Here is a 27,189-nt window from a genome sequence, read left to right as displayed (position 1 = left end):
GTGTAGGTGAGTGTGGTGTGTGGTGAGGGTGTAGGTGAGTGTGGTGTGTGGTGAGTGTGTAGGCGAGTGCGGTGTGTGGTTGAGGGTGTAGGTGAGTGCGGTGTTGTGGTGAGTGTGTAGGCGAGTGCGGTGTGTGGTGAGTGTGTAGGTGAGTGTGGTGTGTGGTGAGTGTGTAGGCGAGTGCGGTGTGTGGTGAGTGTGTAGGTGAGTGTGGTGTGTGGTGAGTGTGGTGTGTGGTGAGTGTGTAGGCGAGTGCGGTGTGTGGTGAGTGTGTAGGCGAGTGCGGTGTGTGGTGAGTGTGTAGGTGAGTGTGGTGTGTGGTGAGGGTGTAGGTGAGTGCGGTGTGTGGTGAGTGTGTAGGCGAGTGCGGTGTGTGGTGAGGGTGTAGGTGAGTGCGGTGTGTGGTGAGTGTGTAGGCGAGTGCGGTGTGTGGTGAGTGTGTAGGCGAGTGCGGTGTGTGGTGAGTGTGTAGGTGAGTGCGGTGTGTGGTGAGTGTGTAGGTGAGTGTGGTGTGTGGTGAGTGTGTAGGTGAGTGTGGTGTGTGGTGAGTGTGTAGGCGAGTGTGGTGTGTGGTGAGTGTGTGGGCGAGTGCTGTGTATGGTGAGGGTGTAGGTGAGTGTGGTGTGTGGTGAGTGTGTAGGCGAGTGCGGTGTGTGGTGAGTGTGTAGGTGAGTGTGGTGTGTGGTGAGTGTGTAGGCGAGTGCGGTGTGTGGTGAGTGTGTAGGTGAGTGTGGTGTGTGGTGAGTGTGGTGTGTGGTGAGTGTGTAGGCGAGTGCGGTGTGTGTTGAGTGTGTAGGCGAGTGCGGTGTGTGGTGAGTGTGTAGGTGAGTGTGGTGTGTGGTGAGGGTGTAGGTGAGTGCGGTGTGAGGTGAGTGTGTAGGCGAGTGCGGTGTGTGGTGAGGGTGTAGGTGAGTGCGGTGTGTGGTGAGTGTGTAGGCCAGTGCGGTGTGTGGTGAGTGTGCAGGCGAGTGCGGTGTGTGGTGAGTGTGTAGGTGAGTGCGGTGTGTGGTGAGTGTGTAGGTGAGTGTGGTGTGTGGTGAGTGTATAGGTGAGTGTGGTGTGTGGTGAGTGTGTAGGTGAGCGCGGTGTGTGGTGAGTGTGTAGGTGAGTGCGGTGTGTGGTGAGTGTGTAGGTGAGTGTGGTGTGTGGTGAGTGTGTAGGTTAGTGATGTGTGTGGTGAGGGTGTAGGCGAGTGTGGTGTGTGGTGAGTGTGTAGGTGAGTGCTGTGTATGGTGAGGGTGTAGGTGAGTGTGGTGTGTGGTGAGTGTGTAGGTGAGTGTGGTGTGTGGTGAGTGTGTAGGTGAGTGCGGTGTGTGGTGAGTGTGTAGGTTAGTGCGGTGTGTGGTGAGTGTGTAGGTGAGTGTGGTGTGTGGTGAGTGTGGTGTGTGGTGAGTGTGTAGGCGAGTGCGGTGTGTGGTGAGTGTGTAGGCGAGTGCGGTGTGTGGTGAGTGTGTAGGTGAGTGTGGTGTGTGGTGAGGGTGTAGGTGAGTGCGGTGTGTGGTGAGTGTGTAGGCGAGTGCGGTGTGTGGTGAGGGTGTAGGTGAGTGCGGTGTGTGGTAAGTGTGTAGGCGAGTGCGGTGTGTGGTGAGGGTGTAGGTGAGTGCGGTGTGTGGTGAGGGTGTAGGTGAGTGCGGTGTGTGGTGAGTGTGTAGGCGATTGCGGTGTGTGGTGAGTGTGTAGGTGAGTGTGGTGTGTGGTGAGTGTGTAGGTGAGTGTGGTGTGTGGTGAGTGTGTAGGTGAGTGCGGTGTGTGGTGAGGGTGTAGGTGAGTGTGGTGTGTGGTGAGTGTGTAGGCGAGTGCGGTGTGTGGTGAGGGTGTAGGTGAGTGCGGTGTGTGGTGAGTGTGTAGGCGAGTGCGGTGTGTGGTGAGTGTGTAGGCGAGTGCGGTGTGTGGTGAGTGTGTAGGTGAGTGCGGTGTGTGGTGAGTGTGTAGGTGAGTGTGGTGTGTGGTGAGTGTGTAGGTGAGTGTGGTGTGTGGTGAGTGTGTAGGCGAGTGTGGTGTGTGGTGAGTGTGTGGGCGAGTGCTGTGTATGGTGAGGGTGTAGGTGAGTGTGGTGTGTGGTGAGTGTGTAGGCGAGTGCGGTGTGTGGTGAGTGTGTAGGTGAGTGTGGTGTGTGGTGAGTGTGTAGGCGAGTGCGGTGTGTGGTGAGTGTGTAGGTGAGTGTGGTGTGTGGTGAGTGTGGTGTGTGGTGAGTGTGTAGGCGAGTGCGGTGTGTGTTGAGTGTGTAGGCGAGTGCGGTGTGTGGTGAGTGTGTAGGTGAGTGTGGTGTGTGGTGAGGGTGTAGGTGAGTGCGGTGTGTGGTGAGTGTGTAGGCGAGTGCGGTGTGTGGTGAGGGTGTAGGTGAGTGCGGTGTGTGGTGAGTGTGTAGGCGAGTGCGGTGTGTGGTGAGTGTGCAGGCGAGTGCGGTGTGTGGTGAGTGTGTAGGTGAGTGCGGTGTGTGGTGAGTGCGTAGGTGAGTGTGGTGTGTGGTGAGTGTATAGGTGAGTGTGGTGTGTGGTGAGTGTGTAGGTGAGCGCGGTGTGTGGTGAGTGTGTAGGTGAGTGCGGTGTGTGGTGAGTGTGTAGGTGAGTGTGGTGTGTGGTGAGTGTGTAGGTTAGTGCTGTGTGTGGTGAGGGTGTAGGCGAGTGTGGTGTGTGGTGAGTGTGTAGGTGAGTGCTGTGTATGGTGAGGGTGTAGGTGAGTGTGGTGTGCGGTGAGTGTGTAGGTGAGTGTGGTGTGTGGTGAGTGTGTAGGTGAGTGCGGTGTGTGGTGAGTGTGTAGGTGAGTGCGGTGTGTGGTGAGTGTGTAGGTGAGTGTGGTGTGTGGTGAGTGTGGTGTGTGGTGAGTGTGTAGGCGAGTGCGGTGTGTGGTGAGTGTGTAGGCGAGTGCGGTGTGTGGGTGTAGGTGAGTGTGGTGTGTGAGGGTGTAGGTGAGTGCGGTGTGTGGTGAGTGTGTAGGCGAGTGCGGTGTGTGGTGAGGGTGTAGGTGAGTGCGGTGTGTGGTAAGTGTGTAGGCGAGTGCGGTGTGTGGTGAGGGTGTAGGTGAGTGCGGTGTGTGGTGAGGGTGTAGGTGAGTGCGGTGTGTGGTGAGTGTGTAGGCGAGTGCGGTGTGTGGTGAGTGTGTAGGTGAGTGTGGTGTGTGGTGAGTGTGTAGGTGAGTGTGGTGTGTGGTGAGTGTGTAGGTGAGTGCGGTGTGTGGTGAGGGTGTAGGTGAGTGTGGTGTGTGGTGAGTGTGTAGGTGAGTGTGGTGTGTGGTGAGTGTGTAGGTGAGTGTGGTGTGTGGTGAGTGTGTAGGTGAGTGCGGTGTGTGGTGAGTGTGTAGGTGAGTGCGGTGTGTGGTGAGTGTGTAGGTGAGTGTGGTGTGTGGTGAGTGTGTAGGTTAGTGCTGTGTGTGGTGAGGGTGTAGGCGAGGGTGGTGTGTGGTGAGTGTGTAGGTGAGTGCTGTGTGTGGTGAGTGTGTAGGCGAGTGTGGTGTGTGGTGAGTGTGTAGGTGAGTGCGGTGTGTGGTGAGTGTGTAGGTGAGTGCGGTGTGTGGTGAGTGTGTAGTTGAGTGTGGTGTGTGGTGAGTGTGTAGGTGAGTGCGGTGTGTGGTGAGTGTGTAGGTGAGTGTGGTGTGTGGTGAGTGTGTAGGTTAGTGATGTGTGTGGTGAGGGTGTAGGCGAGTGTGGTGTGTGGTGAGTGTGTAGGTGAGTGCTGTGTATGGTGAGGGTGTAGGTGAGTGTGGTGTGTGGTGAGTGTGTAGGTGAGTGTGGTGTGTGGTGAGTGTGTAGGTGAGTGCGGTGTGTGGTGAGTGTGTAGGTTAGTGCGGTGTGTGTGTAGGTGAGTGTGGTGTGTGGTGAGTGTGGTGTGTGGTGAGTGTGTAGGCGAGTGCGGTGTGTGGTGAGTGTGTAGGCGAGTGCGGTGTGTGGTGAGTGTGTAGGTGAGTGTGGTGTGTGGTGAGGGTGTAGGTGAGTGCGGTGTGTGGTGAGTGTGTAGGCGAGTGCGGTGTGTGGTGAGGGTGTAGGTGAGTGCGGTGTGTGGTAAGTGTGTAGGCGAGTGCGGTGTGTGGTGAGGGTGTAGGTGAGTGCGGTGTGTGGTGAGGGTGTAGGTGAGTGCGGTGTGTGGTGAGTGTGTAGGCGATTGCGGTGTGTGGTGAGTGTGTAGGTGAGTGTGGTGTGTGGTGAGTGTGTAGGTGAGTGTGGTGTGTGGTGAGTGTGTAGGTGAGTGCGGTGTGTGGTGAGGGTGTAGGTGAGTGTGGTGTGTGGTGAGTGTGTAGGCGAGTGCGGTGTGTGGTGAGGGTGTAGGTGAGTGCGGTGTGTGGTGAGTGTGTAGGCGAGTGCGGTGTGTGGTGAGTGTGTAGGCGAGTGCGGTGTGTGGTGAGTGTGTAGGTGAGTGCGGTGTGTGGTGAGTGTGTAGGTGAGTGTGGTGTGTGGTGAGTGTGTAGGTGAGTGTGGTGTGTGGTGAGTGTGTAGGCGAGTGTGGTGTGTGGTGAGTGTGTGGGCGAGTGCTGTGTATGGTGAGGGTGTAGGTGAGTGTGGTGTGTGGTGAGTGTGTAGGCGAGTGCGGTGTGTGGTGAGTGTGTAGGTGAGTGTGGTGTGTGGTGAGTGTGTAGGCGAGTGCGGTGTGTGGTGAGTGTGTAGGTGAGTGTGGTGTGTGGTGAGTGTGGTGTGTGGTGAGTGTGTAGGCGAGTGCGGTGTGTGTTGAGTGTGTAGGCGAGTGCGGTGTGTGGTGAGTGTGTAGGTGAGTGTGGTGTGTGGTGAGGGTGTAGGTGAGTGCGGTGTGTGGTGAGTGTGTAGGCGAGTGCGGTGTGTGGTGAGGGTGTAGGTGAGTGCGGTGTGTGGTGAGTGTGTAGGCGAGTGCGGTGTGTGGTGAGTGTGCAGGCGAGTGCGGTGTGTGGTGAGTGTGTAGGTGAGTGCGGTGTGTGGTGAGTGCGTAGGTGAGTGTGGTGTGTGGTGAGTGTATAGGTGAGTGTGGTGTGTGGTGAGTGTGTAGGTGAGCGCGGTGTGTGGTGAGTGTGTAGGTGAGTGCGGTGTGTGGTGAGTGTGTAGGTGAGTGTGGTGTGTGGTGAGTGTGTAGGTTAGTGCTGTGTGTGGTGAGGGTGTAGGCGAGTGTGGTGTGTGGTGAGTGTGTAGGTGAGTGCTGTGTATGGTGAGGGTGTAGGTGAGTGTGGTGTGTGGTGAGTGTGTAGGTGAGTGTGGTGTGTGGTGAGTGTGTAGGTGAGTGCGGTGTGTGGTGAGTGTGTAGGTGAGTGCGGTGTGTGGTGAGTGTGTAGGTGAGTGTGGTGTGTGGTGAGTGTGGTGTGTGGTGAGTGTGTAGGCGAGTGCGGTGTGTGGTGAGTGTGTAGGCGAGTGCGGTGTGTGGTGAGTGTGTAGGTGAGTGTGGTGTGTGGTGAGGGTGTAGGTGAGTGCGGTGTGTGGTGAGTGTGTAGGCGAGTGCGGTGTGTGGTGAGGGTGTAGGTGAGCGCGGTGTGTGGTAAGTGTGTAGGCGAGTGCGGTGTGTGGTGAGGGTGTAGGTGAGTGCGGTGTGTGGTGAGGGTGTAGGTGAGTGCGGTGTGTGGTGAGTGTGTAGGCGAGTGCGGTGTGTGGTGAGTGTGTAGGTGAGTGTGGTGTGTGGTGAGTGTGTAGGTGAGTGTGGTGTGTGGTGAGTGTGTAGGTGAGTGCGGTGTGTGGTGAGGGTGTAGGTTAGTGCTGTGTGTGGTGAGGGTGTAGGCGAGGGTGGTGTGTGGTGAGTGTGTAGGTGAGTGCTGTGTGTGGTGAGTGTGTAGGCGAGTGTGGTGTGTGGTGAGTGTGTAGGTGAGTGCGGTGTGTGGTGAGTGTGTAGGTGAGTGCGGTGTGTGGTGAGTGTGTAGTTGAGTGTGGTGTGTGGTGAGTGTGTAGGTGAGTGCGGTGTGTGGTGAGTGTGTAGGCGAGTGCGGTGTGTGGTGAGGGTGTAGGTGAGTGCGGTGTGTGGTAAGTGTGTAGGCGAGTGCGGTGTGTGGTGAGGGTGTAGGTGAGTGCGGTGTGTGGTGAGGGTGTAGGTGAGTGCGGTGTGTGGTGAGTGTGTAGGCGAGTGCGGTGTGTGGTGAGTGTGTAGGTGAGTGTGGTGTGTGGTGAGTGTGTAGGTGAGTGTGGTGTGTGGTGAGTGTGTAGGTGAGTGCGGTGTGTGGTGAGGGTGTAGGTGAGTGTGGTGTGTGGTGAGTGTGTAGATGAGTGTGGTGTGTGGTGAGTGTGTAGGTGAGTGCTGTGTGTAGTGAGGGTGTAGGTGAGTGCGGTCTGTGGTGAGTGTGTAGGTGAGTGTGGTGTGTGGTGAGTGTGTAGGTGAGCGCGGTGTGTGGTGAGTGTGTAGGTGAGTGCGGTGTGTGGTGAGTGTGTAGGTGAGTGTGGTGTGTGGTGAGTGTGTAGGTTAGTGCTGTGTGTGGTGAGGGTGTAGGCGAGTGTGGTGTGTGGTGAGTGTGTAGGTGAGTGCTGTGTATGGTGAGGGTGTAGGTGAGTGTGGTGTGTGGTGAGTGTGTAGGTGAGTGTGGTGTGTGGTGAGTGTGTAGGTGAGTGCGGTGTGTGGTGAGTGTGTAGGTGAGTGCGGTGTGTGGTGAGTGTGTAGGTGAGTGTGGTGTGTGGTGAGTGTGGTGTGTGGTGAGTGTGTAGGCGAGTGCGGTGTGTGGTGAGTGTGTAGGCGAGTGCGGTGTGTGGTGAGTGTGTAGGTGAGTGTGGTGTGTGGTGAGGGTGTAGGTGAGTGCGGTGTGTGGTGAGTGTGTAGGCGAGTGCGGTGTGTGGTGAGGGTGTAGGTGAGTGCGGTGTGTGGTAAGTGTGTAGGCGAGTGCGGTGTGTGGTGAGGGTGTAGGTGAGTGCGGTGTGTGGTGAGGGTGTAGGTGAGTGCGGTGTGTGGTGAGGGTGTAGGTGAGTGCGGTGTGTGGTGAGTGTGTAGGCGAGTGCGGTGTGTGGTGAGTGTGTAGGTGAGTGTGGTGTGTGGTGAGTGTGTAGGTGAGTGTGGTGTGTGGTGAGTGTGTAGGTGAGTGCGGTGTGTGGTGAGGGTGTAGGTGAGTGTGGTGTGTGGTGAGTGTGTAGGTGAGTGTGGTGTGTGGTGAGTGTGTAGGTGAGTGTGGTGTGTGGTGAGTGTGTAGGTGAGTGCGGTGTGTGGTGAGTGTGTAGGTGAGTGCGGTGTGTGGTGAGTGTGTAGGTGAGTGTGGTGTGTGGTGAGTGTGTAGGTTAGTGCTGTGTGTGGTGAGGGTGTAGGCGAGTGTGGTGTGTGGTGAGTGTGTAGGTGAGTGCTGTGTGTGGTGAGTGTGTAGGCGAGTGTGGTGTGTGGTGAGTGTGTAGGTGAGTGCGGTGTGTGGTGAGTGTGTAGGTGAGTGCGGTGTGTGGTGAGTGTGTAGGTGAGTGCGGTGTGTGGTGAGTGTGTAGTTGAGTGTGGTGTGTGGTGAGTGTGTAGGTGAGTGCGGTGTGTGGTGAGTGTGTAGGTGAGTGTGGTGTGTGGTGAGTGTGTGGTGAGTGCGGTGTGTGGTGAGGGTGTAGGTGAGTGTGGTGTGTGGTGAGTGTGTAGGTGAGTGTGGTGTGTGGCGAGTGTGTAGGTGAGTGTGGTGTGTGGTGAGTGTGGTGTGTGGTGAGGGTGTAGGTGAGTGTGGTGTGTGGTGAGGGTGTAGATGAGTGTGGTGTGTGGTGAGTGTGTAGGTGAGTGCTGTGTGTGGTGAGGGTGTAGGTGAGTGCGGTCTGTGGTGAGTGTGTAGGTGAGTGTGGTGTGTGGTGAGTGTGTAGGTGAGTGTGGTGTGTGGTGAGTGTGTAGGTGAGTGTGGTGTGTGGTGAGTGTGTAGGTGAGTGTGGTGTGTGGTGAGTGTGTAGGTGAGTGTGGTGTGTGGTGAGGGTGTAGGTGAGTGTGGTGTGTGGTGAGGGTGTAGATGAGTGTGGTGTGTGGTGAGTGTGTAGGTGAGTGCTGTGTGTGGTGAGGGTGTAGGTGAGTGTGGTGTGGTGAGGGTGTAGGTGAGTGTGGTGTGTGGTGAGTGTGTAGGTTAGTGCTGTGTGTGGTGAGGGTGTAGGTGAGTGTGGTGTGTGGTGAGTGTGTAGGTGAGTGCTGTGTATGGTGAGGGTGTAGGTGAGTGTGGTGTGTGGTGAGTGTGTAGGTGAGTGTGGTGTGTGGTGAGGGTGTAGGTGAGTGTGGTGTGTGGTGAGTGTGTAGGTGAGTGTGGTGTGTGGTGAGTGTGTAGGTGAGTGTGGTGTGTGGCGAGTGTGTACGTTAGTGTAGTGTGTGGTGAGTGTGTAGGCGAATGTGGTGTGTGGTGAGTGAGATGCGTGGTGAGTGCGGTGGTGTGGTGAGCGTTGGTCCGTAGAGGGCGGCTGTGGCTGCTCACCGAGTCGCGCCGTGAGCCCTGCCTTGCCGTAGCGGTCGTACGTCTCCCTCTTGTTCTCTGCGACACCACAGGGACGCCACCGCGGTCACCATCGGCCACGAGACCACATCGTCGCAGCATCGCTCACAGTCTCGCTCACCGAGTCTCAAAGCTACTAGGAGGGTTATTGCCAGCTGTCCCGCAGTAGGGGGCGATGAGGCTCATGGTAAACCTAGTGGCTCCGGTGCAGCCGACAGGAGTCTTCCCTTCAGACTCGCGGAGGCTTCCCCCAGAGAGTGACCAGGAGTAAACTACGGCTCGTAAAGCGCTTTGTGGGCGAGGCCACGTGTGACGACCTGGCCAAATTTGCGTCGTAATAACGTTCCACCCACCGACATAGACAAACATTATTAAATTGTTATAAAATTGTCTTGGATCCCTCACCATAGGTTTGGGTTCGAGAGCGATTCTCACAACAAGACTGAGCAAACACGATGGTTCGCTAGCAGCATCTTCAGGACAAGGCCCAGGAAGCCAGAATAAAAACCAGGAAGTCATTCTAACCTCGTGGATTTATCGACACGGACTGTTCCCGCCAGGTTGGCTACATACGGTGCGAAACAGGTTCTCCAAAAATACGTATGTACACATACAGAAGGCAACGAAGTGCGATACTCTGGCTGAGATCCCGTGCTGCGTGTTAACGAGCGCACTCCGGTTGTTGTTGTTATTCGGGGCGCTCACCGTCAGAGAGGACCTCGTACGCCTCCGCGATCTCCTTGAACTGCTTCTCGGCATTCTCCTTGTTCTCCGGGTTCTTGTCCGGGTGCCATTTCAGCGCGAGCTTGCGGTAGCTGAAAATTCACACGACGCAAAATCCGACCGTCAGCACGAGCGTGAGCACGGGGGAGGGTGGCAGCGAGGGAGCGAGCGCGAGTGTTAACCAGAACTCCTCCCATCGTCACGATGGCTGCCCCGCGTTCGAGCGCGCCGACCCCGACGCGGGGCCCACCGACACCCTCCCGGAGAGCCAACGGGATGGCCCGCCGAGCGAAGGCCGGCTCGCACGCGCGCACCGACCCATCGCGTCACGCGTGTTGCTGTCCGTCGCTGGCACGCCAGCGGCATTTCCGCTGTCGGGGGGGGAAGCAAAAATGACACACGAGGAGGCCCATGCCTCTGAAGATAAGGTGAAGGCAAAGCTGTAGACGACCGTCACGCACTGATCGGTCAGGAGCCAGCGCAACTCCGCAGAGCCAGGAATTACTGAAGAAGTAATGCCAGAGTGAAGCTTCTGACGTAGGCGAGCGAGTTAGTCGCTCAGTGTGGCGGGTGAATTGGTGAGCGAGTGGCTGCATAGGTGGTATGGTCAATGATTGTTAGTGAGTGGGGTGAGGTTGGGCGAGTGGGTGAGCGAGTCGGTCATCTGGGTGAGTGAATGGGTGGATGAGAGGGTGGCTGGGCGAGTGGATCGTTGAAGTGCGTTGGCGGAGTTAGTGAATGCGAGCAATGAGGGCGAGCGAATGAGTGGGAAGAGGGTGGGCGAGTGGGCAGGCGAGCGAGTGAACGCGCAAGTGGAAGTGGTGAATGATGGCCGAGAGAGAAAGTGGGCAATCGTGCGAGGGGAAGCGAGCGATTGGCTCTGGTATGAAGACTGCCCCGAGCGGTGAGCCGTGCAAGAGGCTGTGGGGCCTCCCACACGCATTGAACACGGTTCCCCGGACAAACACAAGCACGCAGCCACGGGGGGGGGGGGGGGAAGGGAGGAATGGGGGAGGCGCAGCAGGAGGGGCAGTGCGAGGGTGGTAGCAGCGAGCGTTGTCGCCTTCAGCCGGGCATGGCCAGCTACGCAGCATATGGCCAGTCGTGTAGCACCGTGCAAGCAGTGGGGGTTGGTGCATCACACACGCACACACTTTGTTTGGCGTCGAGGTCGCTTACGGCCAGGGTATGATGGCGTCAGCACAGCAAGTGGGACTCGTTCCCATCTGTGCTGAGATTGAGTGTACGACTCCGTCCCCTCGCACGCAGGGGCTTCCTCCCGCGTGTACGAGCACCCGATAATGGAGTTGGCCAAACACCCCAAAATAGGACCACAGAGCTTGGGCAATTGTTGACGCCGGTTGTGGCCGCCCTCAATGCTCATCTGTGGTTTCCAGCGCCGCCAAATCGTTGTCTCCCGGTCTCCGAGAGTGAAAGGAAAAACTGGGCGCGTCACGAAATCGAAAGGGCGCGTGAGTGACTATCCGGCTACAGCGGTCTCCTAAGGAGGGTCCCTGAGTGTTCCACACAGACACGAGAGAGCGAACACCAAGCCACGGCCCACACCTCTCCTTCTCTTTGTTTAAACACAGTCTCCGAGCACCGACCCCAAGGCCCAACACGTCAAGTGGTCAGCAACAGACAGCACTGTCGGAATTGTACTAGATGCAGTGAACGCATTTAAGGGCATGAGACGCTGGCGATGATGATGATGGGAAGAGGAAATTTCAGAGTGGAGCAGTGTGAGGGAAGAAGCAGAGAGAGAAGAGAGGTGGCCTGCAGTGTGGCGAGTGGACGAGTGGTGGGTGTGTTGTTGTGACCTGCAGTGTGAGTGGGTGTGTTGTTGTTGTTGTTGTGACCTGCAGTGTGAGTGGGTGTGTTGTTGTTGTTGTTGTGACCTGCAGTGTGAGTGGGTGTGTTGTTGTTGTTGTTGTGACCTGCAGTGTGGCAATGGGATGTGTGGGAGTGTTGTTGTTGTTGTGACCTGCAGTGTGGTTGAGTGGGTGTGTGTGTTGTTGTTGTTGTTGTGACCTGCAGTGTGGCAAGTGGACGGGTGGTGGGTGGGTGTGTTGTTGTGACCTGCAGTGTGGTTGAGTGGATGTGTTGTTGTTGTTGTTGTGACCTGCAGTGTGGTTGAGTGGGTGTGTTGTTGCTGTTGTGACCTGCAGTGTAGCGAGTGGGTGGGTGTGTTGTTGTTGTTGTGACCTGCAGTGTGGTTGAGTGGGTGGGTGTGTTGTTGTTGTTGTGACCTGCAGTGTGGTTGAGTGGGTGGGCGGGTTGTTGTTGTGACCTGCAGTGTGGTTGAGTAGGTGGGTGTGTTGTTGTTGTGACCTGCAGTGTGGTTGAGTGGGTGGGTGTGTTGTTGTTGTGACCTGCAGTGTGGTTGAGTGGGTGGGTGTGTTGTTGTTGTGACCTGCAGTGTGGTGAGTGGGTGTGTTGTTTTTGTGACCTGCAGTGTGGCGAGTGGGTGGGTGTGTTGTTGTGACCTGCAGTGTGGCGAGTGGGTGGGTGTGTTGATGTTTTTGACCTGCAGTGTGGTTGAGTGGGTGTATTGTTGTGACCTGCAGTGTGGTTGAGTGGGTGGGTGTGTTGTTGTTGTGACCTGCAGTGTGGTTGAATGGGTGGGTTAGTGTCTTGTGGGAAGCTGTAGTGTTGCAGTTAGTGCACCGCGTCAGGAACCTGATGACCCGAGTTCGATTCCCGCACAGGGTCAACACCAGTGACAATTATCTGAACTGTCCTGGGCCTCCCCTAGATCGACTCGGCCTCAAATGAGTACATGGTGCAGTGTGTAAACATCGCCACTAGGGAGACAAAGGCCGCTGGGCGTGGTGCTCGCCACCCACCCCCTCGTGCGCTATGTCGGCCTTCATAGGTGCTCGCTAACATAACTTGCCCCAACAGCCTGTTAAGGTTATACGGGGGATCTTTGTCTTTGTTGTTGTGACCTGTAGTGTGGTTGAATGGGTGGGTGTGTTGTTGTTGCTGTGACCTGTCGTGTGGCGAGTGGGTGTGTGTTGTTGTTGAGAGGTGTTTTCGGCGTTTAACGAGCGGGGGGGGGGGGGTCTGATCGGGTAGTTGAGAGAACGTCGAGAGAACGTCACGAGAACATCGTGCCAGGAGAGAGCGCGAGGCAGACGCTTGTCCTGGGTGGCATCCATCAGCGGAGCCGCGTGCACGCTCGCCAGCACCGTGCAACGGCCAGAGGCAAAATATGAACGTGCCGAGAGAATCTGACGAGCACCGACGCCGTAGCTGGCAAGGAGAGCGCGTCAAGCGAGCATCTGTTGCGTTCGAAGATCTGACTGCACAATGAGGCATGTGCGTGCACGCGTGCGTTCGAAAATCTGACTGCACAATGAGGCGTGTGCGTGCACGCGTGCGCACGCCATGGGGTATCGGGCGGCTATGCGTCTGTCACTCGACACGCCGCGGCAAACGATGGTGAGATATTTTAATAAAATAAAAATGCACGAAGCACGCATGCACGAGCGAGGCGGGTACGACGTTAGGCCTCGGGAGTTAAAATGCGCACGCGTGAGTACGTGTTCTCCCATAGTACTCGTCGCAGCGTAACGTTACTTTCTTTTTATTTCGATTAATAAAAAATGTACTTTGGCGGAAATCCTTCCCAAAACTATGAACATCTGGGCACACTGGTGAGCTGTGTGTCAATGTTGATAAGACATCGGTTTAGGATTTGGCAGTTTTCGTGAAAATACATCAACGAAGAAAGCGGTTCACACCTCAACACTCGCAAAGCGCCTTTCACCGCGGAGGTCGCAAGGTACCGTACAGAACTAGAAGCAGCAATTCAAATTACTTACTCATAAAACCCCGCAGTGAACACCCCATAAAAACCACAAAAGGCAGGCGTGATGAGAACGCCCCACCAGACAAAACCCAACAGCTAAAGATCGCCTTCGGAGGAAGTGGAAAGGCCTTTGAGAAGGAACGCGTCCAACTGTGGGGGACGCGCACGAGCGGAGAGGCTAGGCGAACCAAACGTCTCGCGGACCTCGGCACGCACGACAGCGGCGGTGGCATCACGGGGCCGCAGGGCTCAGGAACTCGAAGATGGAGAAGGTTCGCGAATGTGTATTGGAGCGGCACCATTGGGGGCCTTGTGGGTTACTAGGAGGAGGGAGATGTTGAACTCCACCAAAAACTTGATCGGCAGGCAGAAAATTAACTCGAGCTGTGGGCTCGTAATGCGCATGCTAAGATTGGAACTCTGGCGGCCGCATTCCGCACACATTGGAGCCGACTTAACGGCTTTGTGGGGGCGTCAGAACACAGCGGCCTCTGCAGACGCCAATTAGAGACAACGGCACAAAGCTGCTTCTCAGCATCCGACAGAGGATGGGGCGCAACCCACCTCGCCCAACTCACCCACCACATTGTATGGTGGTGACGCTGAGTGATGTGAATGAGGCTGTGTGGTGGTGGTGATGAGTGGTGGTGGTGGTGATGTGAATGGGGGCTGTGCGGAGGTGGTGGTGATATGAGTGATGTGAATGGTAGCTGTGTGGTGGTGGTGGTGATGCTGAGTGATGTGAATGGTAGCTGTGTGGTGGTGGTGATGCTGAGTGATGTGAATGGTAGCTGTGTGGTGGTGGTGGTGTGAGTGGTGGCTGTGCGGTGTTGTCAATGCGTCTCTTACGCTTTCTTGATCTCATCGGGGCTGGCGCCGCGCACCACGCCCAAGATGTCGTAATAGCTCTTGTTCATGGCTCCACACGGATGCCACTCGTTCGCTCACTGCCAGCACACACGGGAAAAGACAGGGGGAGCACGGAGGGTAAACCACATGTAACATCACCGCCACCGGACATCTACACCAAACCACACCACCATACCAATGGCCGGCACTGGTGGCTACGCTCACACGTGTCCCTGTTATCTACAACGATGGGAGGCGAAAGTCAGCGGATCTATCAAACGCATCAAACGGCATCCCTGCCTGTGGGCGTTGAGGTCACCATCACACGCTCGCTGGCTTACGCCCAGCGTGTTATGGCAGCACGGCCAACGGAGCTGGGCAAATGTTGGCGCCGACTCTGGCTGCCTTTCCAGCGTCATCGCTCCATCTCCATGGTGGTCATTCCTCGAGTTCTCAGTATAATTCGTCCATCAGCCCACGGGCTAGCGGAGTAACTATTAGGCATGACTGCAGTGTCACCATACGTAGCCAACCGTACTAATCGGAGGGGTTGATAGCACCGGGCCCAGGTGCGGGGCGGCTACAGAGGGAAAGTAGACAGGGGGTCCCCCGATTCGCTGCTTGTACCATGGCCCAAGCTGAGCACGCCACCCCACACGGCTACCGGCTTCCAGACGAACTTCGGCCAGCAGCATTCATCGCGTGTGCCGTCAACGCGAGGAGCATCGGCTGCAGGCAACGAATCTCTACGAGACACAAAGCTAATAACGCCGCATTCGCTCAGTGCCGCGGACCGTCACGCACACACTGCTACGTCAACGAGCGCTCATCAAGACTTCGACCTCAACCCTTGGGGTGGAGATTCCGCGGACGCAGCGGCGGTACGTCCGCCCCCCCCCCCCCCCCCCCTGGTTATTAGGCCGCCCTGGTTATCACTGCGGGCGTCTCGTCCGTATTTTACAATGCACCTCCAATGAGCACGGTGGGCGACGTACCGAGCGAAAGAAGTGGACGACGTTGACGGCGTCGCGGTCGAAATGTGCCACATTTTTAAACGACACCGCAACTCACTCACAACCAGGGTGACACATCGCAATATGCTTGCATTATCTTTGTACGTTTCAACTTTTGGTGTTCTCTGGTCGAACATCAAGAAGGCTGTCTCTGGTGTAGGCCAATCAGTCTCAAGGACAATGCAGACACGATCATTGCATGTTGGTTTGCATAATTCGCCCCAAGTATGTGCGGTTAATGCAGAGATTATTTTTGGGCGAGATTGCGTGAATATAAATGTGTAGTAGTTAAACCCGCGAGCATGCGACACACGTAAAGAAAACGTGGCCAATTCGTTACTAGTTCAGCACACCGGTGTGCTGGAGAGTAAACCCACTACATTTATAATTCGAGTACGACCTATTTGGCGTTTGAATACCTTAACACCTCCTGTTATATTACCAGAAAGGGGCAAAGTCTGTTATTATTGTTCAACGTCCTCACGAGAATCGTGGGCCCCGGTGCAGGACAACGCAAACTCTCTTAGCGCCGGCCCTGCGGGTGACATCTCAACACACCGCACGGCATTCCGGGGGGGCACCACACGTCAAAGTGACCCCCCCAAACCCCAAAAAAACATTGGAGCTCATCTTTCACTTGCAGCCCTGCAGAGCCAGCGGTGGAAATTCCACATTCGTGTTTGTGTTCGTATGTATGTTGAACTTCTTTTGCACCGTACGGAGCCAACCGATGATGGGGGCGAGTCTCCACAGAACCACCACGTTTCCCCTCCCCCACAAGGTGGTCCTCGTGTTATTGACCCCGGAGGAATGGTGGGTGCCACGGTAGCGAGATGTTAACTACCTCGCCTGGCATACAGGAGGTTGTGGGTTCGATCCTGAACCTGACGCCTGCTGCTGTATATTTGGAGCTTTTCTCTGGGTCCTGCGGTTTTTCCCTTCGCATACAATCAACACGCGTTCAGAGTAATCGGCTATTGCTATAAATGTCCACACAAGCCACTTCGTCGAGTTATCATTTGTGGCGAGGCCAGTTCTGTGAAAAGAGCTACATAGCTCAGTGGGCCTTACCTGGTGAAATACATTTTTATAGTTTTAGTTTCAATGCCCCAACTAGGAGTTGCGGCTTGCAACCTCCCGACTGAGAGCTGCTTGCTCTACCGCCGCTGAGCCACACTTGCCTTGGTCGACACAAACTTCCCTTCTGATCCTCTCTTCCCACCACTTCCCACCACTTCCCACCACTACCCACCTCTTCCCACCTCTTCCCACCACTGCCACACAGTTGCATTGTGTCGTGTTGCTTTCACAATGTCGATGACCCTCACGCGCTCGCTCCCCACTCAGTAGGCGCCCACCGCTGATGCTTGCACAAAGCGTAAACGCGCGTCGACGCATCGATTCAAAACAAACGCCGACGCAGCTCTTCCCGCGGGGCCCCCGCGTGGCGCTATTCTGGGGAGGCGGATGGGGGAAAGAGGCCGCCACGTGCTAGCAGAGTGACGCCGTGCGGACTCATCATCGCGGCATTGGCCTCGAATCGCGCCAGAAGGTCGGAACGTTTCCACCCCCGCCGCCTCCCTGGTCGCGTCAGTTCTCCGGTCGCGTCAGTTCTCCGGTCGCGTCAGTTCGCCGGTCGCGTCAGTTCGCCGGTCGCGTCAATTCTCCGGTCGCGTCAGTTCTCCGGTCGCGTCAGTTCACCGGTCGCGTCAGTTCTCCGGTCGCGTCAGTTCTCCGGTCGCGTCAGTTCGCTGACGCCGGTCGCGTCAGTTCACCGGTCGCGTCAGTTCACCGGTCGCGTCAGTTCTCCGGTCGCGTCAGTTCTGGTCGCGTCAGTTCTCCGGTCGCGTCAGTTCTCCGGTCGCGTCAGTTCTCCGGTCGCGTCAGTTCTCCGGTCGCGTCAGTTCTCCGGTCGCGTCAGTTCGCCGGTCGCGTCAGTTCTCCGGTCGCGTCAGTTCTCCGGTCGCGTCAGTGTCGGTCGCGTTCTCCGGTCGCGTCAGTTCGCCGGTCGCGTCAGTTCCGGTCGCGTCAGTTCGTCGGTCGCGTCAGTTCTCCGGTCGCGTCAGTTCTCCGGTCGCGTCAGTTCACCGGTCGCGTCAGTTCTCCGGTCGCGTCAGTTCTCCGGTCGCGTCAGTTCTCCGGTTGCGTCAGTTCGCTGACGCCGGTCGCGTCAGTTCTCCGGTCGCGTCAGTTCTCCGGTCGCGTCAGTTCACCGGTCGCGTCAGTTCTCCGGTCGCGTCAGTTCGCCGGTCGCGTCAGTTCTCCGGTCGCGTCAGTTCTCCGGTCGCGTCAGTTCTCCGGTCGCGTCAGTTCGCCGGTCGCGTCAGTTCTCCGGTCGCGTCAGTTCGTCGGTCGCGTCAGTTCGCCGGTCGCGTCAGTTCTCCGGTCGCGTCAGTTCGTCGGTCGCGTCAGTTCTCCGGTCGCGTCAGTTCTCCGGTCGCGTCAGTTCTCCGGTCGCGTCAGTTCGCCGGTCGCGTCAGTTCTCCGGTCGCGTCAGTTCTCCGGTCGCGTCAGTTCGCCGGTCGCGTCAGTTCGCCGGTCGCGTCAGTTCTCCGGTCGCGTCAGTTCTCCGGTCGCGTCAGTTCGCCGGTCGCGTCAGTTCTCCGGTCGCGTCAGTTCTCCGGTCGCGTCAGTTCGCCGGTCGCGTCAGTTCGCCGGTCGCGTCAGTTCACCGGTCGCGTCAGTCGGCTGGTCGCGTCAGTTCACCGGTCGCGTCAGTCGGCTGGTCGTGTCAGTCGGCTCGTCGCGGAAGTTCGCGGCTCAGGGCCTGCGGGCCATCCCCGGTTAATGCCACCATCAACCACAAACGCTCCGCGCCGCCCGAATGGTTGCGGACGGTTAAGATCGCGCGACGCCTTTGCAGAGCGGGCCGTTCGAGCGGCAGCTACGTTTTCCAAATTACCAAAAAAAACACTTGCCTCCAACAAGCCGCCCCCCCCCTCCACCTCTCCCTTGTAAATACCACCATGGGATCACGGGTCGTGACAAGAGCTGAAAGTTGGAAAACCTTCTCCAACTTCGCGCCGCTAAAGACCAAGCCCACTTGCAGGCCCTTGTTGATTTGCCACGGATTGACCCAATGACTTAACTGGCAAACAACAGAGCAGCGATCGTCACCCCCCCTTCCCCCCCCAACCGCAACCACTCTGGGTAAACAAGTGTAATAATAATCACAATAACGCGACTAATGCAGCTGTCAGAAGTTTCTATATTCAACACAGCGTGAAGTTGCGTTTCATTATTTCGCCGAGTTCGGGCAACTTGTGGGATTGCCCACGGGTGGACGAACCGCTGGAATGCCCTCCCCCCACCCCAACAAGTGAAATCCTGAGCGGCAAGCGGCACAGGGAGCACGTGTCGCAGCATGCGCTCGCTGGGAGCGGTTGCCCTGACTCAATGAGCAAGTCCTTGTGTAACGGGAGACGCCGCCGCTGCTGCTGCCGTGAGGGTTGTGGCCACGGCCGAGGCTGCCGTGGTGGGGGAGGGGGGGGTTGCACGGTTCCCCACGGGCTCTGCGAGGACGAGCCAGTCCCGGCGTGCTCCTCTCACGCACTCACCGGTCCGGTTTTGGATTCTTGTGGTCACAAAAAGCTGAATCTCAAGAATGTACTGATAAATCAGCGCTGTGGAGTTCACTTCAAGCTGCTGGCACGTTGCATGAAGAGGCGGTAAAATAAATAAGGAGACAAATACGCATGCGTCACACACCTGTCCCTCTGCTTGAAAACACGAAATTATTCTTTTTTACTTTTACTTTTACACATCCAAACAGCCACAGCACAAGCGAACTCTGGACTAGTTTCTACATTCAGTCTCATCAGAAGCGTCAGGCTTGCTTGAACAGATGCTGGTAATAGGCACAAACTCGACAATACGCAAAGCAGAGTTGTTGCGGACGAAGATTTTCCACTTACTTAATGTTATACGAGGGCAATTAAGTCGGGGAAAATCACACCCACCATGGGAACATGGAATTTGCACCGGTTGGCTTCAGGGCCACCGATAGCAATGAGTGAAGAAGCCTCCGATCATTTCTCTCTGGAACTTGACACGAGTGGGAAACGCAGCTCAACCGAGCTGCACCAGGAGTTGAACCTGAATCTCAAAACGCGGGGCGTGGTGCCCGTGTCAATGGTGCCCGTGTCCGTGGTGCCCGTGTCAATGGTGCCGTGTCCGTGATGCCCGTGTCCGTGGTGCCCCTGTCCGTGGGCGGTCCGTGGAGATTCGGCGTCTTGAGCACGCCGTGGTCAGCTCTCGCCAGGCAGTTGCTCAGTTCGCCCAGCACAGAGGGAGTGCGGCGGTGATGTTAACTACCTCGCCTGGCATACAAGTCGTGGGTTCGACGCTTGCTGTATAATTGGATTTTGCAAGTCTCTCTTGCCGTGATCAAATGGATGTGTCTCCGGGTCCTCCAGTTTTTCCCTCCACATTTAGAATCAACATCACGCGTTTACAGAATTTTACTGATATAGATTTCCACACAAGCCATTTCTCGTTGAGCTATCATTTGTAGCCAGGTCGCTTCTGAAATAGAGCTACATAGCTCAGTGGGTATTACCTGGTAAACTAAATATATTTTTTCATAGTTTTTATAGAAACCGACGCCAATGGTGTGCGACGGTAATGATGCTCACGGAGGCAAGCGACCGTATGCACCGTCCTGCAGAGAGCGTTGTGCCACTGTGCCAATGGTGAGGAGATGTTCTGACTGAAATGAGCCACGTTCTGGCTCTACGAGCCTCAGGCCTGTTATCTCGAGTTAAGGGCTTTGCTCTGGCTCAAAGTGAGACGGCTCAAAGCCACGCGTAACCTGTCAATCATTATCATTTCACTTGTTTACCCAGAAAAGCACGTGATCCCAATTGGGTAATTAACATTTGTATATTTTCAGAATTGGGGCGTTTGGCCAATACCAGTGACTGTGTGTGTGGTTGTTGTTTAGCCTAGGGGAGAACCCGGGAGGAAACCTGTTGCAGACCAGGGGGAGAGCATACACAAACCTCACACAGAAAGGGCACCCGAGTCAGGAGGCGAACCCATGCCCTCGTTGCTGCGAGGCGCGAGTGTCACCACTGCGCTACCGTCGCCCCACCGCCGCGCAATGCAGGAGCCCTAATGAGGAGTAAGCGCGACGCGGCGGAACGAGCGAGCGCACACCCCCACGCAGCGCCAGCGCGCCTCGTTAGCGCGCTGCCAATCCATCATGGGGAAAGGGTGGGGGGTGGGGGCGTGTCACCAAAGCCCCCGCTGCAATACTCTCTCTGGGAGAGGAGGAGAGGGAGGGAGTTCGGTGAGAAAGCCACGCAGAATGTTAAATGAGCGTGGGTCAGGGATTAAAGTCACCGATGACCCTGACTGTTTTTAAGGACAGTAGCTGAGCTCGGGCCCAACAACGTCAAGAGGCCAGCAACAAGCGGCACCACCGAAGCTGTAAGGGATAAAAAAGCAACACATTTCTTCAACAGAGCACAGATACAAGAGGTTGGGAGGAAAGGTGATGGGAGAAGGGGATTACACAGTGGAGCAGAGAAAGGAAGAATCAGAAAGAGAAGTGAGGCGATCTGCGGTGTGGCGAGTGAGCGGGTGAGTGAGCGGGTGAGTGAGCGGGTGAGTGAGCGGGTGAGTGAGCAGTTGATTGTTGAGCAAGTGGGTGGGTGACTGGGTGGATGGGTGAGCATGTTGATTGTGTGGTGGATGAGACGAAAAAGTCAGTGTCTCTACTACTCTGGTTCTTTCGGTAAAGTCACATAGGTATAAAATATTAATAAATTAAATCACGACGTTTCGATTGCAACACAAGCAATCATCATCAGGTGTGAAAAATACAGCAAGAAAATGTTTAGCTGAAGTGGGAAAGGTGCTGTGGTAAGAAGTTATCGAAGTAAGAGAGGGGGGAGGAGAAGGTCAGTGTTTCGACGACTGGGCACTCAATATGGGTGGAAGAATCGACCAGTAATTTTCACAGAAACAGTAACCCTGGTAGTAGCAATAGGAGGGTGAGGAGGTGACCAACTGACCCTGAACCAGTGACGGAAATTCCACAATCCTATGGTGGGGACTATCATCTACATCGGATAACCATGTCGAGGTGGGACGGCTAGCCGTACCAGACTCCTCACCCCACGAGGATAATCACACTCCTCAGGTGGCATGAACTCATCTTACCCCTGCTCCTGGTGAAGGGTTTACACTTCCTTGTACAAACTTACACAACTAAACTCACAGCCAGCGCGCGTGCATTACGCTCATGCTCCAGGAAGCTGACCTTAGACACAGCCCAAAAGGCAAAGCAGTACCCTCCTTATACAAACCCCACACACACTCTGTAAATACCAATCTGTCCGATAAGAGCCCAAGGTTTTTGTTACAGACATCAAATAGGTTTAAAGCACGAAAAACACCACTCCCACATGGCTCACCAGAAACTCACTCCTGTAACGTCCTTGAGAGAGCCTAACAGCTCATTGGGCCCTCCCAGCTCAAATACATTATATCTAAAGTCCCAGCAACGTCACTGCTCAGCTCACTTATATTATAAGGATTATATTATGAGGATTATATTATATTATAAGGATTATATCATAAGGATTATATTACATGAGAAGGATTATATTATATTATAAGGATTTTATATTATGATTATATTATAATGATTATATTATATTATAATGATTATATTATATTATAATGATTATATTATATTATAAGGATGTGCGTTTGCCACTCGTGGCAACAGTGCTCGGCCTCAGCTGGCAAGTTCACAGAGTGAAGAATCACCGTCAGGCATTAACTCAGCCCATCATTGTCCCCCTCCGTGGTCATTAAATAGGCACCACTTTGTGGGACGAGAGCAGCGGTGGGCCCCCAAAGCCAGCTGCCGGTGGCTCTGCCACTGCACGTGGCGAGGGCCGATGGCTCTGTCACGCAAATTACGCGAAACTCCCTCCCCGAGCCCTGGATGTCGAGGTCGTCATCTCCAGGCTTATGGCCAGGATACGGTGATGGGAGAACAGCAAGTGGTTGAATTTACACCTGGATCCAATATGTACAGGCATTTGTATGGAGGTTGCATGTATGTACGTTGCAATTCTTCCACAGCGTACACAGCCCATGATGCTCAGCGGAGATTGAGCGTTACCCTCACACTCGTGGGTTTCCTCCGGCTGCTCCCCGGTTAACGCTGGCTCACCGAGTTGGACAAGCATCCAGGTGTAGGACCACAGAGCTCGGGCAATTTTTTTCAGCTCCAGTTCCAGCCACCCTCCACCACTTCGTGTGTGGTCTTCCACGCCTCCGAATCATTCTCTTCCGTCTCTCTCCGAGCAAACAAAAGCTGCGTTCATTATAAATTCTAAACAATCAAATGATTATTATTGTAGACCACGGCCCCCACTGCCCGAGGGCTCCGGGCAGATTTGTAGCGCCGCCCATGCTCGTTTGAGCAGAGAGACGCGCGCCGGCTTTGATAGCGGAATTTAGTTTCGGGTAATTTCTGTATTTGGCGTTTGTGCTACGGCGTCAGTACGCGCTGTGCCGCTGCTCTCGGTAATGATGATGATGTCACCCACACGCACTCTCTCATGTTTAACTGCACAGCCTCCCTCTGCAGGACAGCCGTGCTCACGATTCCCAGCGTCACGCTCTCCAGCGCCCACGAACCGAGCACCTTCCTGTGAGACCCCAACAGCTGCTGTGCTGAAGACGGACTCATTATTAATAATACAAATTTATATTTGCAAGGCGCACTTCATCCGTACATCCAAACGCACCCGTGTATGGAAAGCAGGAAATAAACAGAACTTGCGTGGTAAACGGCCAGAACTCGGGGGCGAAGGCCAGTTTATAGAGGTGAGTTTCCAAGGCAGACGTAAATAGCTCTTAACTACTCTGTCTTATTAGCAAAGGCAAAGCATTCCAAAGCTTGGAAGCAAATTGGCAAAATCACAATCGCCCCAGGAACAGAGCCTTGACCTCGGAGTCCTTAGAGGAAGGCGATTCGAAGATCTCCGGGACCTCGTTGGTGTCAACACGGAGTCGAACCCAGCAGCCATCGATCCACTGCTGGATAAAGCCCTTCCAACACCACCCCCCACCCCCTCAAGGCCGTCGTCACTTTTCACGGCGCGTTCCCTGCCTTGGCTGCAACTCTGCAATTAGTCTCCACCGCCAGCCGTTGTCTCTTGGAACGATTTGTCGTCTTGCTCAATCCTACTCACTTTAATGCAGTCAAAAACTCTGCCACCGCAACCCCTCATAGATACTCGTGAATAGTACTTGGCACAACGCCCTGTGTAGAGGCTAGATGGGGACCTTTGTTAGTGTACGTCAGTGTGTTAGGTTGCCTGTACTAGTGAGTGTCTGTCAATGAAAGTGAGCCACTGTTGTGAGCGAGTGCGTGTGCGTGTGCGTGCGTGTGCGTGCATGAGTGTACGATTGATTGTGAGTGGTCGACTCAGCCTCAAATGCGTACCTGGTGCGATGTGCAAACAGCACGGCTAGGGAGACAAAGGTGGGCGGGCGTGGTGCTGGCCACCCACCCCCTCGTGTGCCATGTCGACCTTCGTAGGTGCTCGCTAACATGCCCTTGCCCCAAAAGTGTGTGTTAGGCTATAAGGGTGATCTTTGCCTTTGGACGATTGTAATAATAACACATTATTTAGGACAATTGGCATTCACGCCAGCCAGTGCTTATTGGGAGCGGCTATCACGAGGACGCTGCGTTTCACAGGCAGAGTCTGCGGGAGCGAAAGAGATTCAGTGCCCCATCGCTTGTGGTCGGGGGTGGGGGGGATGCTCCGACCGGCTACAATCTGTCACAGGCCGCGAGCCTTCAGCTTCAGGCCACGCGGCAGCACGGCAGCGTTGGTGGGTGGAAGGGAGCGGCTGGTGACGGCTGCGGCTGAGTCCTGTACCACAGGACAATCCTCCCAGACGCACGTTATTGTAAAAAAAAAAAAAAAATGGACAAGAAATAAACGTCTCATTTCCACGGCTAAAAATACACGCTCAACAGCGCCGCCGCCGCTAGCGCACACGCTCCGCCACTCCCCACCAGGATGAAAAGCACTGGATTAGGGTCGCAGTGGGTGCAGAGCATGGGTGTTGGGGGGAGGAATGGGATCAGGAGGGAGGAGGGGGGATCAGCAGAGCTAAGTCTGTCTTACTACCCCTGCAAAGGACAGGGCAAGGGAGGGGTCACAGTGAAGGCTTAGGGTGCATGACCAACGGTATGGTCAGCACTAGTTCCGGCCACCTTCGTCACCTCAGTGATTATATTTAAACGCAGCACGGCAGCAAGTTCACGTTTTAGGTTGAGTCGACACAGGGGAGGTTTCCGGCCAGGTTTAACATCTCAATTGCCACGAGCTTGTGGCTACAAACTAAAGGCAGACACGTCTGGTATTATGATGCAGCGTGGGACCCAGCGTGCCAGGTCCCCTCGATGATTCACGCAGCAGACACACACACCACATCATTTCACAAGTCTGCACGTGGGTACAAAGACAAAGATCCCCCATATCCTAAATACACTGTTGGGGAAAGTGCCGTTTTAGGGAAATCCTATGAAGGCCAGCACAGGCTGGGTGTGACCAGCACTACGCCCGTCCCCCTTTGTCTCCCCGGTGTTGATATTTACACACACATTCTGCCAGGTACCCATTTAAGGCCGAGTCTACCCTAAGGGAAGGCCGAGTTCAGGAGATATTCGTCACCAATGTTGGCTAAACTCTGGTCGCGGGGTTTGTAGCGCAATGCGCTTTCCACTACTGCTCACAAGCACTACAAGTCCCCTTTCACGGCTAAGTGAAGGTGACATCACCGTGCCGTTTCTGCCAGGCTAAGCACATGATTTATGCTAAGTCAAGCTGCAGAGACTCGCTGCCAGGAGGTCATGGAACATATTCAGATGATATCGGTTAAGAGACCTCAGTGAGTGGAAGATGCATCACCCACACTCCACCCATCATGCCAACTTACTGCGCTCCAATTAGCACGGTTGGCTACGTACGGTGCAAAAGAAGTTGAACATGCACACATACGTGCTTTAAGTGCCTGACACCGCCCATTGTTACAAGCATCGCTGCTCTAGGATTGCTGTTGAAGGGCAGACTGCCCGGTAGTATCTATAATGTGCCTCCTCCACAGAGACCAAAACCCAGAGACAACTGGAACCACGTTCCAGCAGTCCACTCTGGTCTAGATCATTCTCTGACACATGAACCCACCTCATCTCTAGTCCGTTCCATACCCAATTAGCCCCCTCAATCTGGCCAAACAACTTGAGCATGCGGTACAAGACATTGCAAACACGTCCTCCCCTCTGCTGTAGGATCTCACTGATGAGGCCACATTCAGATCCCTCAAAGATCTACCAGCTGAGGCCTCACACAAGCCAATCTTGTTCAACAGGATGGAGCACAGGTGGGCCAGGCTGGTATGTCTCAAACTGGAAAGAGTTGTTCGCGTGAGGGGGACCGCATTTCACAAACCGTCAAGGAGAGCGTGCGAACGTGGTTGGCGACCTAGACAGCAGTGACAAGTCGGTGGGCCACGTGGGCCGCCCCTCTCCTTCACCCAAGTGGGCCGCAAGCTTTAAATTGTGTTCGTGCACTAATCACAACCCCACGCATCACGCCCAGACACACTTAGACCAGCCCACCACGTGAGGCTCCACAGGCCGCAGGTTACCCACCACTGCCCAAGAGCTTCGTGTCGAACAACAGGCCAGAGGGAAACTTCCTGTAGCGCAGCATTGCTCACGCGGGCCGACGAAAGGAAAATTCTGCTCGACCGAATCATGGTGAGACAGATGATGCCAATCTTGGCCGAGAGCACACTGCCCAGATAAAGGATTTATTTCCACTCGCTCCAACAAACCAGCCCACTTCCCATGGAGTGCGGCAAGTAAGAGAGTCCCATGATGCGGAGCACCAGGACGCCGTTTTGTGCAGACCTGATTTCTCAGGCTGGGCAGAGCTAGGTCATCAGCATGCATAACATGGTTGGGCCAGGAGGAAGCCATCTCTCGATGACACCCAGGCATCGATCAGCTTCCTACTGCGTCTGCACCAGATTGAAATTCCATTCGTCACGGCCATAGAAGGCTTTCCGAAAAACACGCGCTCAAAAAACATTGTCAAATCATAAACGTGGGAGCCAGAAGACAGTGCCGTCGCTCATAAACCCAAGGGAGTGCGGCTTGGGCTTCCGTTGATGGCTCTTAACCCAGACCAACAACGACTATCATTTATTATAATGATTTGTCGCCCAGCAAAGTCTCAAGACATTTTCAGGAGGGTGTTGCCAAGTTTGCCGCAGTAAGGGAGAGGAAATGTTTCCAGTGCAAAATTTGCAGCATTGGGATGTGGTTTTGGCTGATATCAGTGACATTGTGAGGTGTTTTTGTTTAGCTATGGGAAGAAACCAGAGAACCCGGAGGAAACCCACAAAGAACTGGTGGAGAAACATACAGACTGCATAAAGTGAGGCGCCATATTCAGGAATAGAACCGAGAAACGTCGTGCTGTGAGGCGCGGGTAAAACCACTGCGCCACCCTAGAGGCATTAATGACCGTGAGCGGGTGGCGAAGGACTCAGAAAGGCACCGATTACAACCCAAAGCCCTGGCCTCTTCATGGTACCATCGGCCATGGCCAGGCCTATGACACAGACACTCTATGCAGGCTCTGTTGAAATTCTCGACTATTGTTTGTGCTGCAGAAGGAGAGAGAGGATGCATTCGTGCAGCACGGCTCTCGTGTGCCAGCACACAGCCAATAAACCAAAGAAACACGCGCACACATAAAACGCGCCACATAAAAACAAGCAAACAAAAATGAGCAGGCACACAGGCGAAATAAGAGAGCATAAATCACGCACAAATATAATAGAAACATACAAATATAAATCACAACAACAAAAACACAAACCAAAAAAAAATTATATGCAAAACATAAAACCCCCAAACATACCACCACAGATAAACACAAAACCCCAAACAAAAAAATCCCATAGACACAGACTGGCCATGAACATGGCAATTACCGGTTCCCTGATCACCGTTGCATGGCCCTAGCACCCACACTGTAGAGGCAGTTGTCCGATCTTTAACCTCCCATTTGTTGGTGCAGTACTAAAGAGGTCAACATCCTCACAATTCTCCACCAGTTCTCAACAGGAGGGCTTCAAGCTCCTCCGTGTCCTCAATGCTACCGACCTCTGCCTCCTCTCACCCCACTTCAATCCCCTCCGAGGGTTTCTATCCTTTGCACGGCTGCCTCCTCGGTCAGGAAGGCCCTTCTCCTGGCCACCTGCATTGCACGAGACTCTTCCCCTGTTCAAGCTTGGGCTTCCACGAAGAGGAGCCTTCATTCGCACCTCTACCCTACTGCTGCTGCTGCATCCGCCATCTCCGATCCCTCCCTGCCCTGCACGCTCTTACTCCTCCGAAAATAACCAAGAAAACAAACTCCAACTTTCCCCAGCTCCCAAGATAAT

The 27,189-nt window shown here is 55.1% G+C and overlaps 1 protein-coding gene across 3 annotated transcripts in view; it reads right to left on the bottom strand.

Moving 5' to 3' along the window:
* The window catches only part of LOC133349809 (dnaJ homolog subfamily B member 6-like), a 68,036-nt gene that overhangs the window by 31,647 nt on the left and 9,200 nt on the right, over positions 1 to 27,189 (bottom strand). For all 3 annotated transcript variants that reach the window (XM_061563588.1, XM_061563586.1, XM_061563587.1), the window contains exons 2-4: positions 13,679 to 13,776; positions 8,998 to 9,107; positions 8,275 to 8,331 (exon numbers count right to left, since the gene is read on the bottom strand). In XM_061563588.1, coding sequence (XP_061419572.1) covers positions 8,275 to 8,331; positions 8,998 to 9,107; positions 13,679 to 13,746 — 235 coding nt within the window. In that variant the 5' untranslated portion in view covers positions 13,747 to 13,776. The remainder of the gene's footprint in view (positions 1 to 8,274; positions 8,332 to 8,997; positions 9,108 to 13,678; positions 13,777 to 27,189) is intronic.

Source organism: Lethenteron reissneri, chromosome 31 (genome assembly GCF_015708825.2).
Source record: "Lethenteron reissneri isolate LAM-NWPU_2019-01 chromosome 31, ASM1570882v1, whole genome shotgun sequence".
Lineage (NCBI taxonomy): Eukaryota > Metazoa > Chordata > Hyperoartia > Petromyzontiformes > Petromyzontidae > Lethenteron > Lethenteron reissneri.
This window is presented reverse-complemented; position numbering and strand designations above follow the sequence as displayed.